The sequence below is a fragment of the Saccoglossus kowalevskii genome, chromosome 9, assembly GCF_978046115.1.
Source record: "Saccoglossus kowalevskii chromosome 9, keSacKowa6.1, whole genome shotgun sequence".
NCBI classification, from domain to species: domain Eukaryota; kingdom Metazoa; phylum Hemichordata; class Enteropneusta; family Harrimaniidae; genus Saccoglossus; species Saccoglossus kowalevskii.
In genome coordinates, this window is record NC_140649.1 from 38,775,205 (window position 1) to 38,791,920 (window position 16,716).

Consider the following 16,716-nt stretch of genomic DNA (forward strand, 5'->3'; position numbering starts at 1 on the left):
GACATTGAGTATGTTGAGTACTGGGGTCACTGCACCATTTAAGTGGAAAATTAGTTAAACTAATATGTGAAGTCTGTCAGTTGTAAACATTTACCAACCTCAGCTTATTTCAAGGTTTATTTACTGTGTGAATTATAATTCCATTGAAGTACCCCACAGTGGTTCAGTTCTGCAGGGTCAATGAACTTTCACCTGGGATTTACTGATACAAACACTTGTTTACAACTCCAAACAGAGATTCTGCTTCATTTTCATGTACCAAGTTTTTTTTGTTTTCAACAGATTTTCATTTTGTGGCGATATTTCAAGAGCAATGGTTTACCTCCACCAGCACAAACTTTACCATGGCAGACTGAAGTCGAACAACTGTATCATTGATGATAGATGGGTAGTCAAAGTGTCAGGTGAGTTCAATGACCTTTGATGTTATGTTAGGAAGACAGTTCATATAACAATAATGAATTGTTTATAGTGGCCATAGCAGTCGAAGTCATAATCACTGTATTGGATTGTTTGTGAACATTTAGCACATTGAACACTACACATTGTGATGGAACACTACACAGTGCGATGGCACCCACATTGAACACTACACATTGTGATGGAACACTACACAGTGCGATGGCACCCATATTGAACACTACACAATGCAAATTGCACCCATATTGAACACTACACAATGCAAATGGCACCCATACTGAACACTACACAATGCAAATGGCACCCATATTGAACACTACACAATGCAAATGGCACCCATATTGAACACTACACAATGCAAATGGCACCCATACTGAACACTACACAGTGCGATGGCACCCATAATGAACACTACACAATGCAAATTGCACCCATATTGAACACTACACAATGCAAATGGAATCCATACTGAACACTACACAGTGCGATGGCACCCATATTGAACACTACACAATGCGATGGCACCCATATTGAACACTACACAATGCATATTGCACCCATATTGAACACTACACAATGCAAATGGCACCCATACTGAACACTACACAGTGCGATGGCACCCATACTGAACACTACACAGTGCGATGGCACCCATATTGAACACTACACAATGCAAATTGCACCCATGTTGAACACTACACAATGCAAATGGCACCCATACTGAACACTACACAGTGCGATGACGCCCATATTGAACACTACACAATGCAAATTGCACCCATATTGAACACTACACAATGCAAATGGCACCCATACTGAACACTACACAGTGCAATGGCACCCATATTGAACACTACACAATGCGATGGCACCCATATTGAACACTACACAATGCAAATTGCACCCATACTGAACACTACACAGTGCAATGGCACCCATATTGAACACTACACAATGCGATGGGACCCGTATTGAACACTACACAATGTGATGGCATGAAGGTACCCATATTGAACACTACAAAATGCAAATTGCACCCATATTGAACACTACACAATGCAAATGGCACCCATACTGAACACTACACAGTGCGATGGGACCCATATTGAACACTACACAATGCAAATGGCACCCATACTGAACACTACACAGTGCGATGGCATCCATATTGAACACTACACAATGCAAATGGCACCCATATTGAACACTACACAATGCAAATGGCACCAATACTGAACACTACACGGTGCGATGGGACCCATATTGAACACTACACAATGCAAATTGCACCCATATTGAACACTACACAATGCAAATGGCACCCATACTGAACACTGCACAGTGCGATGGGACCCATATTGAACACTACACAATGCGATGGCACCCATATTGAACACTACACAATGCATATTGCACCCATAATGAACACTACACAATGCAAATGGCACCCATACTGAACACTACACAGTGCGATGGCACCCATGCTGAACACTACACAGTGCGATGACACCCATATTGAACACTACACAATGCAAATTGCACCCATATTGAACACTACACAATGCAAATGGCACCCATACTGAACACTACACAGTGTGATGGCACCCATATTGAACACTACACAATGCAAATTGCACCCATATTGAACACTACACAATGCAAATGGCACCCGTACTGAACACTACACAGTGCAATGGCACCCATATTGAACACTACACAATGCGATGGCACCCATATTGAACACCACACAATGCAAATTGCACCCATATTGAACATTACACAATGTGATGGCACCCATATTGAACACTACACAATGTGATGGCACCCATATTGAACACTACACAATGCGATAGGACCCGTATTGAACACTACACAATGTGATGGCACCCATATTGAACACTACACAATGTGAAGGTACCCATATTGAACACTACAAAATGCAAATGGCCTCCATATTGAACACTACACAGTGCGATGGGACCCATATTGAACACTACACAATGCAAATGGCCTCCATATTGAAAACTACACAATGCGATGGGACCCATATTGAACACTACACAATGCAAATGGCACCCGTACTGAACACTACACAGTGCAATGGCACCCATATTGAACACTACACAATGCGATGGCACCCATATTCAACACTACACAATGCAAATTGCACCCATATTAAACATTACACAATGTGATGGCACCCATATTGAACACTACACAATGTGATGGTACCCATATTGAACACTACACAATGCGATAGGACCCGTATTGAACACTACACAATGTGATGGCACCCATATTGAACACTACACAATGTGAAGGTACCCATATTGAACACTACACAATGCAAATTGCACCCATATTGAACACTACACAATGCAAATGGCACCCATACTGAACACTACACAGTGTGATGGCACCCATATTGAACACTACACAATGCAAATTGCACCCATATTGAACACTACACAATGCAAATGGCACCCGTACTGAACACTACACAGTGCAATGGCACCCATATTGAACACTACACAATGCGATGGCACCCATATTGAACACCACACAATGCAAATTGCACCCATATTGAACATTACACAATGTGATGGCACCCATATTGAACACTACACAATGTGATGGCACCCATATTGAACACTACACAATGTGATGGCACCCGTATTGAACACTACACAATGTGATGGCACCCATATTGAACACTACACAATGTGAAGGTACCCATATTGAACACTACAAAATGCAAATGGCCTCCATATTGAACACTACACAGTGCGATGGGACCCATATTGAACACTACACAATGCAAATGGCCTCCATATTGAAAACTACACAATGCGATGGGACCCATATTGAACACTACACAATGCAAATGGCACCCGTACTGAACACTACACAGTGCAATGGCACCCATATTGAACACTACACAATGCGATGGCACCCATATTCAACACTACACAATGCAAATTGCACCCATATTAAACATTACACAATGTGATGGCACCCATATTGAACACTACACAATGTGATGGCACCCATATTGAACACTACACAATGCGATAGGACCCGTATTGAACACTACACAATGTGATGGCACCCATATTGAACACTACACAATGTGAAGGTACCCATATTGAACACTACAAAATGCAAATGGCCTCCATATTGAACACTACACAGTGCGATGGGACCCATATTGAACACTACACAATGCAAATGGCCTCCATATTGAAAACTACACAATGCGATGGGACCCATATTGAACACTACACAATGCAAATGGCACCCAGACTGAACACTACACAATGCAAATGGCACCCATATTGAACACTACACAATGCGGCGGCACCCATATTGTACACTACACAATGCGGCGGCACCCATATTGAACACTACGCAATGCAGTGGCACCCATATTGTACACTACACAATGCAAATGGAACCCATATTGTACACTACACAATGCATATTGCACCCATATTGAACACTACACATTGCGATGGCACCCATATTGATCACTACACAATGCGATGGCACCCATATTGAACACTACACAATGCGGCGGCACCCATATTGAACACTACACAATGCGGCGGCACCCATATTGAACACTACAAAATGCGGCGGCACCCATATTGAACACTACACAATGCGGCGGCACCCATATTGTACACTACACAATGTGATGACTCTGTGATGCCTTTTTCTTGTATCAGACTATGGATTGAGAAATATCCGTAAAGAAGAATTTGGTGATGATGAATATGAAGAGACTTACCAGAAACAAATGGCAAGAGTCTATCTACCACCTGAAGCATTAGACGATCCAAAGAATATATATCTACCTACAACCGATGTGTATAGGTAAGTGATATTTATAGTGTGATGGCTGACTAAGTCAATATTCACCTGCTGACAACCATGGTACAGTGGACGACTGAGTCAATATTCACCCTGCTGACAACCATGGTGTGGTGGCAGACTGAGTCAATATTCACCTGCTGACAACCATGGTACAGTGGACGACTGAGTCAATATTCACCTGCTGACAACTATGGTGTGGTGGCTGACTAAGTCAATATTCACCTGCTGAAAACCATGGTGTGGTGGCTGACTAAGTCAATATTCACCTGCTGACAACCATGGTACAGTTGACGACTGAGTCAATATTCACCTGCTGACAACTATGGTATGGTGGCCAACTGAGTCAATATTCACCTACTGACAACCATGGTATAATGGACTACTGAGTCAATATTCACCCACTGACAACCATGGTACAGTGTTGACTAAGTCAATATTCACCTACTGACAACCATGGTGTGGTGGCAGACTGAGCTGGCACCATTGCAAAGACATTGTCTATGGTATACCATGGTTGTCATCAGGTGAATATTGACTCAGTCTGCCACCACACCATGGTTGTCATCAGGTGAATATTGACTCAGTCTGCCACCACACCATGGTTGTCATCAGGTGAATATTGACTCAGTCTGCCACCACACCATGGTTGTCAGCAGGTGAATATTGACTTAGTCTGCCACCACACCATGGTTGTCAGCAGGTGAATATTGACTTAGTCAGCCACCACACCATGGTTGTCAGCAGGTGAATATTGACTTAGTCAGCCACCACACCATGGTTTTCAGCAGGTGAATATTGACTTAGTCAGCCACCACACCATGGTTTTCAGCAGGTGAATATTGACTCAGTCTGCCACCACACCATGGTTGTCAGCAGGGTGAATATTGACTCAGTCGTCCACTGTACCATGGTTGTCAGCAGGTGAATATTGACTTAGTCAGCCACCACACCATGGTTGTCAGCAGGTGTACTCTAAAACCCACTGATTGTCCAGACAATATGTAAGTAGACACTCAAGAATCAACTGGTTGCTACAAAGTCGTAAGAGGTTGCAACTAAAATTGTATTATACATGTATGTGCCAAGCATGAAACAAAAACATTTGCTTTCATGTATATGGTGCGTAATACCCAAAAGTTGATCTAATTGGTTGTGCCTATTGCAACTATAAAATATTCATGGAAGTAGTACATCCCATCATATGTGACAACCCTATGACCCATCATGTACTGTTTTTTGTACGGTTCTGTTTTTTTATTGTTATTTTTAATCTTATAAAGAATAAACAAATTTTATTTTCATTAATTTTTCAGTTTTTCTATTATCCTGGTTGAGGTAGCAACACGGAATGAACCATGTAGTTCTGATGATGTGGAGTTAATGGATGGACTGTGGCGTCCTGATTTACCTGACCTCTCCGTAGCAGCTGAAGGAGATACCAGTGACGAGCTGTGTCCATGTCCACAACAATTCACTGATGTAAGAATAATAGTTCATCCTTGCCAAAACTTTCTATTAAACCATTGTTCAAATTTTGGTGACAATAATTCTTCTAATAGTTAGATCACTTATTTATTGCGAATACTTAAAGGTTTACAAATGATCTTAGTATTTGGATGTTAATATACCAAAGTCACAAGTAAAATATATCACATGGAGATGCCATATGTGGTGCGCTGTGGGACAAATACAAATGATTTTTCTGCAGATTTCATCATTTCCTTTGGAACTGGATGCCCTGCTAGATGTGTGTAATTGGTGAATGACACAGCTCTACACACTCTTGGCTGAAGTTTGTGGAACACTTTATAGTTGATAGAGAAACATGCAGTAGTATTGTGTATGCTCAATTTAAAATTAGCAATTCATTCTTGTCGATCATAACTGCTTATGACGATTTCTGAAATTGCTATATTGGTTTAAAACAAAATAACAGTGTTTGTGGATCTGCAGTTTCATACACCTGTATGATTAATGGAATATGTGAGTGATAGAGGATACAAAGTTAAAACATAACATTCTAGATGTGGTGCGTAGTTTGTGCTATTTCATTTGCAATCGCTGCAAACTATCATGTTTTCTGTTTGATTGCTTTTTAGTACCCGTTCGGGCGAAGTCCGAAAACGGGGACTTATAATTCGGTCTCCGTCTGTGCGTCCGTCCGGAGTCACATCTCAGAATCCCTTGGACCGATTCCGTTCATTCTTTGCATGTGCCTAGTACTTTATCTGGGACATATGCACATGCAGTGGTTTAGCGATTTGATTCAAAATGACCGACTGGCAGCCATCTTGTTTTTTGAAAATGTTGTATTTTGGACATGCTCTGTCAGTTTTCATTCAAATTTGGTACATAGATTATCCATGTTAGGTTACATGACAATTTATTTCGCAATTGGATCAAAGATGGTCGACTGGCAGGCATCTTGTTTTGTTTTTTTATGCGGTATCTTGGAAGTGCTCTGTCAGTTTTCATTCAAATTTGGCACATACATGTACTTTATACATGTTAGGATGCATGTCCATGACAATTTGTTTCAAAATCTGGTCAAGGATGGCCGATTGACAGCAATCTGACTTTTTGGCCTTACTACTATATTTCCACAATTTATGTACCATTTTCATTTGTATTTGGCACATACATCATACATATCAGTGTGTTTCATAATCAGATCAAAGATGGCCAAATTACTACTACACGGAACACGTGTTTTGATGTAAATAAACAATCTGTTGTATACGCCACTTGGAACTCAAGTTTCAAGGACACGCTCGCGACAACCCCCCCTCTTCCCGCTTTAATATGACAAGCACAAAGAGAACTTTCAAAAATTTAACGGGGACTGTGTCATTTTCAATGACTTGTTCTTAGCTGGAACAGGCTAAGTACAAAAAATATACAGTGAGGATAAGACCAAAAATGATTTACCAGATGCTTTCTCAACTTCAGTGTCTGTGACTTTATTATCTTCCCTTCATCTTTATATTCTTAGTAATAAATATGAATTACATTTTGTTTCCAGTTGATTAAAGCATGTTGGAATGAAGACCCAAATGAAAGACCAACATTTTCAAATATCAAACAAAGCCTTCATCGTATCAATCCAAATAAGGCAAGTCCTGTGGATATGATGATGCAGCTGATGGAAAAATACTCCAAACATTTAGAAGTACTTGTTGCAGAAAGAACACAGGATTTAGTGTTAGAGAAACAGAAAACAGACAGGCTCTTATACAGTAAGTGAATTCAGAAAAGCATTATTAGTGATATTAATGTTCACAAAATAGTTACTAATCAATATTTATGAGTTTAATATTTATCAATATTCCTGGACCAATTAGTTGATTTAAATCATATTCATGATTCTTGATTGAATAATTGTGTGTGTCATTTTTACTGAGTTGTGAGGAAATATTTTCTGAATTCATTGTATCATATTTCCTTGAAAAATACCACTTGTTGGTAAGCCATGGAGAAGAATATATCATTTCATTTGTTAAAAATCATAAACAGCATAATTAAAATGATTCTTGTTTATATTTTCAGGTATGCTTCCAAAGGCAGTAGCAGATCAACTACGACAGGGGATGTCTGCTGCAGCTGAAAACTTTGATGAGTGTACTATTTTCTTCAGGTAATTTTAAACAGATATTATGATTTTGCAAAAGGTGTAATTATTATTTAAAATATATAATTTTTAATGATAATATAGCCATATAAGGTCATATTTATTTGACTTCCTAATGTTGCTGCGTAAACTCTATTCATGTTCATAAAGACACTTAATATTCATGTGGTTAATCAATATTCATAAAGTCTATTATTATTCACAAAGTCAATATTCATGAAATCTATTAAAAATATTCATGAGTTTGAAGAAGTGCACTAAGATTATTCATAAAAAAAAGGCACTCTGTAATTTGAATTTTGTTTCCCTCTGTAGTGACATTGTTGGTTTTACTTCTATATCTGGATCAAGTACACCATATGAAGTAGTGGCATTATTAAATAAACTCTATGTTGCATTTGATTCAATTATTGATAGCTATGATGTTTATAAAGTAGAAACAATTGGAGATGCATGTAAGTATACTTATTATTATGCAAATTAATAGTTGCCATAATTAATTATTCAATATAGTGTACATGCTGAATTCAATCTGATTAAAATAAGATCCTGGTTTGGGCTTTTTTTTTTTTTTTTTTTAAATAATATCATTCATATTTTTTTCATATATTCTATTATTTTTTTTTTCAAAATTTATTTGCTGGTATTTTTTTGAAGTTTTGGTAATCGCGAAAGCCCACAAGGATCTGACCAACTACCTATACAAATCGCGTTCAAGTACCTCTCCGCTGACGGGATTAGTCAACCAATCACAGAGCGCCTTACGAAAACATGGTGATGCACTTTGCGCGTGCGCATGAAGTGGTCACAAAAAAAATGAAAAAAATGGCGGTGCTTACCGGCCAATCGAGCGAGAAACTCGAACAAATAATTGACCATGAGGTGAGTATTTGTTGAATATGACATGTTTCCTATTATGATTGAACTATGTCGGGTATTGGTGGACGTTTAGTCAAGTAACAATGTTTATATACGCGAAAATGCGTACTTGTGTGGATATAAATAAAAACACCAGTGTTATTCACAGGCGCTCGGAACGTTTCTTGGATAATAAAAAATGACCTAAAGTAGAATCGACATAATTAGTCAGTCGCCTACCACTCATGTTAGTCACATTAACAAGGATACAAGGAGATTGTGTTTTAATATTGTCGCCTCCTGTCTCATTAATGAAAGACCAAGTCACAGTCCCGCTATCCTCTACTGTCACTGGGAATTGTTTAATTTGACTGGTTCATCTCATTTCGAAATCTATACTTCCTGTTATTATTTTAATATCTTGGTGATTAGTTTCTAAGTGATTGATTAATTGGTAATTCTTCCAGATAGACAGTTTGACTTTGTTGGGATTTAGTGCAAAAATGGCCAGAGATATCCAGATTGATAGAAAGTTGCCAACCTATATATATAGTACCCCAGAAGAACAAAGCACACCTTCATAGACATGCTACATCAACATCATGGTGATAAGATTGTATTATTGGTAGTTGATGAAGTTCATACTATTCAAAAGGGGTAAGCATATTGCTTGTATGCTTGCATGTAAAATTTGTATGCATGTTATTTCCATAATTGACACTAGAGGCATTTTGAGTCGATCTGTAATTCCAAACCACTCACTGCATCATGGGAAAGAACTTCCATTGTATATATAATCTGGAAACTGACTAAATCCTTATGTAAATTTTATGAAATTTTTCAACAATATTAGGATTTGTATCACTATATTAATATACAATTTTTTCATCCTATGTCAGAGATTTTTTGGAGAAACAAGTGAAAAAAAACAAAAACATTATTACCATATACATGTACCACATTTTGGACTCTTGTAATCTCGATTTTATTTATTTTATTTTGAGTATCCTGATGGCCCAGTACCGATAATGATAAAACTATGACAAACACGACCTAATCTTGAATTCAACATGAATCTCTTTAACATCTAAATTTAGCATAATTTTTTTGATCAATTTAACAGGGGTGAAAAATCTGATGCAAGTAACAAAAGCAGACGAAAGGCACAAGAAGGGGCATTCCGAACTAGGGAACTGAGATAGTTTTTTCCTGGTGTCGGAGTTTTGGCATTAACAGCAACAGCATCAAAATGTCTGCAAAATCAGATTAAGGAAAATTTAATTATGCAGACTGCAAAGTTGTAAATGTTTGCCCAAACAGAGATAATATCAGACTATCTGTTTTGAAGATTCAACGAGATATCCCATCATCATTTTATTGAATGGTCGACAAGCTACGAGAAGATCTACATGAATCCCAAAGGACAATAGTATACTGTTCATCTATTGATGCAACAGAAACACTTTATTATTTTTTTAAGGAGGAATACCCTCAATTACAGCGAGACGGAAAATACAGTCCAGGAATCGCACTTAAAAGAGTTTACTAAATTATCTACTTCTAATTTTGAGATTATTTTTTGTACAACAGCCCTTGGGCATTGACATGAAATCAATATACCATGTACTTCACTATGGGTCATCATTTGATCTCGAGAGCTATATACAAGAATCTGGCAGAGTTGGAAGAGATGGTAAACCATCTCATGCCGCGTTATTTTATCACGGTGGAATGTTATGCGACATTTGTCCAGAACTAAAAAGTTATGTCAAAAATGATACTCTTTGTAGGAGAGTTTAATTATTTGAAGATTTTACATCCAGTAAATACTTAAGTGTTTTAAAAAACAAGGAATCACAACTGCTGTGATATATGTGAACGGAACTGTTCTTGTAGTAATTGCGACTCTCATGCTAATTGTGTAGAAAAATATATGGTCCATTACTGTGCCAATACAGAGAGTGATGAGTCACGTGCAGTTTAGAATCGGATGCTGTATTGGCAGATTCATTACAGTCTTCATGTTCTAATGAAAGTTCGGAAGCAGACCAAACTGAATAAATCAATGTACATGTACATATCACTTTGTTGATCATGTATGCATTTAAAATCAGAGTAAAAAAAAACACATCATTAATGTAAATAAATAATTGTTTATTACAAATTATATGATTCATTTTTGGCTCAAGTGTGAGTTTAAGGTGTGTTCCAGAAAATTATTTTGTGAACAAATCAAAGGATTTGCACCAAATTTGATAGGGATATTATACATTGATGTATCTACATGGCATTACTGTTGGGGATAATTTACTCGTGCAAATTAGTTTTACATCATGAACACCTCCAATTTGTATTCTGAGCTTTTACAAGCTTGTCATTAAAACCCATACAAATCACACATATGGATGATAACCAAAATAACAAAGCCTTTTATTTCTATAGCGCTAAATGTGACATACAAAAAAGAATTAAAATAACAAGCAGATAGATATAACAGCTATAGAAAAGGGGCAACAAGAAGCATTGCCACCTGTATACATTGTGATTATAGGGGATGTGATGATTTTGGCATGGCAAGGTTCTGGTAAATAATATAAGGGAGAAATAATTGACAAAATAAGTTAAACATTAAATAGACTCTTTACATAGAGGTGTTTAAATTTTGTTTGACTATTGCAATATTTAATATAATTTTTGATATTACTACCGGTAGTATTCCAAAGTTTGATTCCATAACATGACATGCACATTGACTTGAGTAGTTCTTCTATATTTTATACAGAAATCTAAATGTTTTGTACAATGGTTGTGTACTTCATGGGTATTTGTAAAGTACTTCAAGTTGTTTTCTGGGACTTTTTTATGATAAACATTATACATTGCAAGCATGGTTCTTAATTCAATTAGATTTAATACATTTAGTTTATAAAATAATGGTTTTGTATGGCTAAAGTATCCCTCTTTTGTAACAATTCTTATAGCTTTTTTTGGAGTAAAAATAAACAAATTAGAGTAGTTTTATATGTATGTCCTCAGATTTCACAACAATACACAAGATATGGCAATATAAGGGTTAAATACAGACGAGTCTAACAGGTATTTTAATTTTTAAAGAATACCTAAGTTTTTAGCAGCTTTAACTAAATATTTTTCACATGTTCTTTCCACTGGAATTTACAGTCCAGTTCTACACATAAGAATTTAGTATGATACACTCTTTCAATATAAACATCATTGATTGGATGGACACTGTTTACATTTTTACAATAGAAAATCGTGTAGTTAGTTTTAGTAATATTTAAAGATAATTTGTTAGCCATAAACCATAAGTGTAAATTCTTCATATTTTCTAGATAAAAATATGTTAGTATCATTTGCATATAGAATAACCTTTAACAATTATGATACATTACAGATATCATTTGCATATAGTATAAATAAAGTTGAACCTTGCGGAACGCCATGAATTATACTCATTAGATCTGAGTTAATACCATCAATACAGACCTGCTGTAACCTGTTATCCAAACACCTCGAATGCCATAATTACATATTTTTTGGACTAGGATTTTGTGATCTATAGTGTCAAACGCCTTTTTTAGGTCGATGAAAACACCAACTGTATACATAGAGACCATGATGGTAATTGTATATCTTGTAAAACATCACATTAGATATCTGGATTATCGTGGAACTTTAAATCACAAACTGCACACAGGTTTGTTTGGGTTGCCATGATTAATCTGTGTGGAAAAAATACAAAACCAATTATCTCCACAATTACTAGTAGTATAACGTTTTACTGGGACGTGAAGTTGACGATCTAACGTATGCGGTTGGTTGCCGAAGTCTAGTAGAAAATATTGTTTATAAATGATAAAAGACGCCCAAAATTGCCGCTACTACGTTTTAAGCCGACCCTGTATAACTAGTGTCATTTATAAGCATTATTTCCTGCTAGATTTCGGCAGAGACCTTTTGTCTTTTAAGTTCTATTGATTTCAGCAACCAACCGGCGACTGACTGACTAACTATGCCGATCCCACTTTAGGTAATTTTTTTTATTATCCAGGAAACGTTCCGAGCGCCTGTGCAACCAACCACATACTAAAATCGCCTATGATTGTTTCGTTACGGCACGGAAATCTTACAATCAAATCAATAATGCATAACGTTAATCATTTTCCAAGCTAAACTAATTAGTGAATGGCAGCTCAAAAAACAAGGCACGTGAATGGTTACTGAAATCGATAGCGATAACTTACGTATTTGCACTGTTCAATGTAGCTTAGTATACGTCTTCTGAAAAAATACAGCAGAAAAACAAGTCCACCATTGTTCATGTGTTTGTTTGTTGTGTCGCTTCTCCTGCTCTAGAAAGTGATTTGTAACACGAGTTCTGATTGGTTGCTGATTCTACGAGACTTGAACGCGATTTGTATAGGTAGTTGGTCAGATCCTGGTGGGCTTTCGCGATTACCAAAACTTAAAAAAATACCAGCAAACAAATTTTGAAAAAAAAATAATAGAATATATGAAAAAAATATTAATGATATTAGTTTAACAAAAAAAACAAAAAAAAAACAAAAAAAAAAAAAAAAGCCCAAACTAGGATCTTATTTTAATCAGATTGATGCTGAATTATATTGTAACTAATATGTTTTTTATTGTGAAACAAATAGTATTGAGAAAAATAAATATGAAATTAATAAAAATTACATGTACAATGAAATAATTTTTCATTGGTCAACTAATATTGATGCTGTTTATTAACCATTTTAGCACCATTTAAGCAAAGTTTTGCTGCAACATTTTGGACCAAATGGACATTTTCTATTGGCTACAAGTGTTGATCACAATTTTGGTAAAATTATGTTGACTATGCAGATGCATTATGTTATTCATATTACCCCTTTCATCGTATTACCAATAATAAAATGACTGATGTCATTGTTTGATTGTTTTCAGATATGGTTGTGTCTGGGGTACCTAAACGTAATGGTTACATACATGCCTCTGAAATTGCCAGTATGGCTTTAGATTTAGTCAAAGTCTGTGAAACGTTTGTCATTCCACATAAACCAGATGAAAAACTTCAAATACGAGCAGGAATACACTCAGGTACAGTTGTTTTTAAGCACCCAGGGGACTTACTATATGTTCACATGATTTAATCTGTGTTAATCTTTTTCATCCAAAATTTTAGTGCCATATTTTGTTTTTGTTTTTAGCTCCGCTGTCGAATTTGTCGAGCGGAGCTTATCATATGAGTGATTGTTCGTCGTCGTCCGTGTCAATGTTTTACTTTTTCGACTTCTTCTTGAAAACTACAAGCCTGAATGCTTTGATACTTGGTGTATATGTACCTTGGGTAGACCTCTCTTAGGTTTGTTCATTTCATGTTGATATCTTCAATTCTCTAATTTTGGTGAATATTTTTGTCATTTTTGGTAAAAAGTGATATTTTCGACTTCTTGTTAAAAACCGCAAGTGCAATTGCTTTGATATTACATATATAGGTACTACATGTGGACCTCTTTCAGATTTGTTCATTTTGTAATGATATCTTTAATTCTCTAATTTTGGTGAATATTTTTGTCATTTTTGGTAAAAAGTGATATTTTCGACTTCTTGTTAAAAAACGCAAGTCCAATTGCTTTGATACTACATATATAGGTACTACATGTGGACCTCTCTCAGATTTGTTCTTTTCGTGATGATATCTTCAATTCTCTAATTTTGGTGAATATTTTTGTAATTTTTGGTAAAAAGTGATATTTTCGACTTCTTGTTAAAAATCAATAGTTCAATTGCTTTGATATTACATATATAGATACTACATGTAGACCTTTCTCAGATTTGTTCATTTTGTGATGATATCTTCAGTTCTCTAATTTTGGTGAATATTTTTGTCATTTTTGGTAAAAAGTGATATTTTCGACTTCTTGTTGAAAACTGTAAGTCCGATTGCTTTGATATTACATATATAGGTACTACATGTGGACCTCTTTCAAATTTGTTCATTTTGTGATGATATCTTCAATTCTCTAATTAATTTATTTTGGTGAATATTTTTGTAATTTTTGGTAAAAAGTGATATTTTCGACTTCTTGTTAAAAACTGTAAGTCCGATTGCTTTGATACTATTCATATTGTTCATTTTCTAATGATGTCTTCAGTTCTTTAATTGAAATGTGCATTGCTAACAGCGGAGTTATCTCAGCCGATAGGCTGCTTGTTTGTATTTACAATGTACTTTGTTAATTTTGGACCAAACTGGCATAACTTCTTGTTAACAAAAATATTTGAACAATATGCAGCTGACCAAAGTTGACTTTGACATTCAAGTTTTGTGAGTTTGTTTATGATGTTTTTGTTAATATTGATCACTAAGGATTTGCACATAATCTCCAGTTGGATACTGGTCTTGAAAAACATTTGTGAAATAGAACAAATTAAGTGATTTAAGTGACAAAATTTACTTTGGTATTTTTACTGAATTCTATGAGTTTATTAATACTTGCATGATTTGACAATGTTAGGCTCTGTGGTGGCTGGTGTGGTGGGACTTAAGATGCCCAGATATTGTCTGTTTGGTGATACCGTAAATACAGCATCAAGAATGGAATCGACAGGAGAAGGTAAAACAATATATTTACTATTTTGAGGAATTCATGCAAATGGAAGCATACTTTGATAGCATTCAAGCTACTTTAATCTTGTATAAGACAGTTTTCTCAAATTATGATTCTAACAGATCTTGTATTTTTGATGTTATACCCACAGCTCTGAAGATCCAAGCGAGTGATCCATGCGTGACTTGTCTGAAACAGATTGGATCATTCAAAGTAGAGTGTAGAGGAGATATGCAAATCAAGGTAAGCAATCCCACCCACAATGCAATGGACAGGAAATAATATGCATACCATGTGACACCCCTGGGCCAATAACAATCAACCCTTCAAATAAAACTGTTAAAATGAGGCACATGCATGGGTAGGATTATTGCATATTTGTGTAAACTGAAATTGAATTGGCAAGTACAATGACAATATCCTTTCAAGGATTTGCCCATTATCTCTACTGGTGGTGGCAAAGTCACATTTTGGAGACTATGAACTTCTTACTTACTGTTCCTCTGAGATCTCTGTAAGACCTAGAAAATATACATGTTCTTGGTCATCATCACACATGTGTTAAAAATGTGTGTTTTACAAACACCTGCACTTGTCAGATTTTTAGCTCCGCTGTCGACTTTGTCGAGTGGAGCTTATCATATGAGTGATTGTCCGTCGGCGTCCGTCGTCCGTGTCAATGTTTTACTTTTTCGACTTCTTCTTGAAAACTACAAGCCTGAATGCTTTGATATTTGGTGTATATGTACCTTGGGTAGACCTCTCTTAGGTTTGTTCATTTCATGTTGATATCTTCAATTCTCTAATTTTGGTGAATATTTTTGTCATTTTTGGTAAAAAGTGATATTTTCGACTTCTTGTTAAAAACCACAAGTGCAATTGCTTTGATATTACATATATAGGTACTACATGTGGACCTCTCTCAGATTTGTTCATTTTGTAATGATATCTTTAATTCTCTAATTTTGGTGAATATTTTTGTCATTTTTGGTAAAAAGTGATATTTTCGACTTCTTGTTAAAAACCAAAAGTTCATTTGCTTTGATATTACATATATAGATACTACATGTAGACCTTTCTCAGATTTGTTCATTTCGTGATGATATCTTCAATTCTCTAATTTTGGTGAATATTTTTGTCATTTTTGGTAAAAAGTGATATTTTTAACTTCTTGTTAAAAACTGTAAGTTCGATTGCTTTGATATTACATATATAGGTACTACATGTGGACCTCTCTCAGATTTGTTCATTTTGTAATGATATCTTTAATTCTCTAATTTTGGTGAATATTTTTGTCAT

At 35.9% G+C, this 16,716-nt stretch overlaps 1 protein-coding gene and 2 long non-coding RNA genes across 4 annotated transcripts in view; 2 read left to right on the top strand and 1 right to left on the bottom strand.

Annotated features, from left to right (window-relative positions):
* Nucleotides 1-16,716, top strand: part of LOC100369936 (atrial natriuretic peptide receptor 1-like) — a 91,537-nt gene that overhangs the window by 66,776 nt on the left and 8,045 nt on the right. For both annotated transcript variants that reach the window (XM_085503505.1, XM_085503506.1), the window contains exons 11-19: nucleotides 283-404; nucleotides 4,149-4,296; nucleotides 5,610-5,775; nucleotides 7,319-7,532; nucleotides 7,843-7,930; nucleotides 8,240-8,379; nucleotides 13,751-13,903; nucleotides 15,325-15,423; nucleotides 15,569-15,660. In XM_085503505.1, the coding sequence (XP_085359631.1) occupies nucleotides 283-404; nucleotides 4,149-4,296; nucleotides 5,610-5,775; nucleotides 7,319-7,532; nucleotides 7,843-7,930; nucleotides 8,240-8,379; nucleotides 13,751-13,903; nucleotides 15,325-15,423; nucleotides 15,569-15,660 (1,222 nt within the window). The remainder of the gene's footprint in view (nucleotides 1-282; nucleotides 405-4,148; nucleotides 4,297-5,609; nucleotides 5,776-7,318; nucleotides 7,533-7,842; nucleotides 7,931-8,239; nucleotides 8,380-13,750; nucleotides 13,904-15,324; nucleotides 15,424-15,568; nucleotides 15,661-16,716) is intronic.
* On the top strand, nucleotides 8,515-10,946 carry LOC102805385 (uncharacterized). The gene is made up of 3 exons (XR_014930467.1): nucleotides 8,515-8,806; nucleotides 9,250-9,439; nucleotides 9,906-10,946. It is a non-coding gene; the product is annotated as an uncharacterized LOC102805385 (long non-coding RNA).
* Nucleotides 11,189-13,206, bottom strand: LOC146739195 (uncharacterized). The gene is made up of 2 exons (XR_014930468.1): nucleotides 13,048-13,206; nucleotides 11,189-12,525 (listed from the first exon to the last, which is right to left on the bottom strand). It is a non-coding gene; the product is annotated as an uncharacterized LOC146739195 (long non-coding RNA).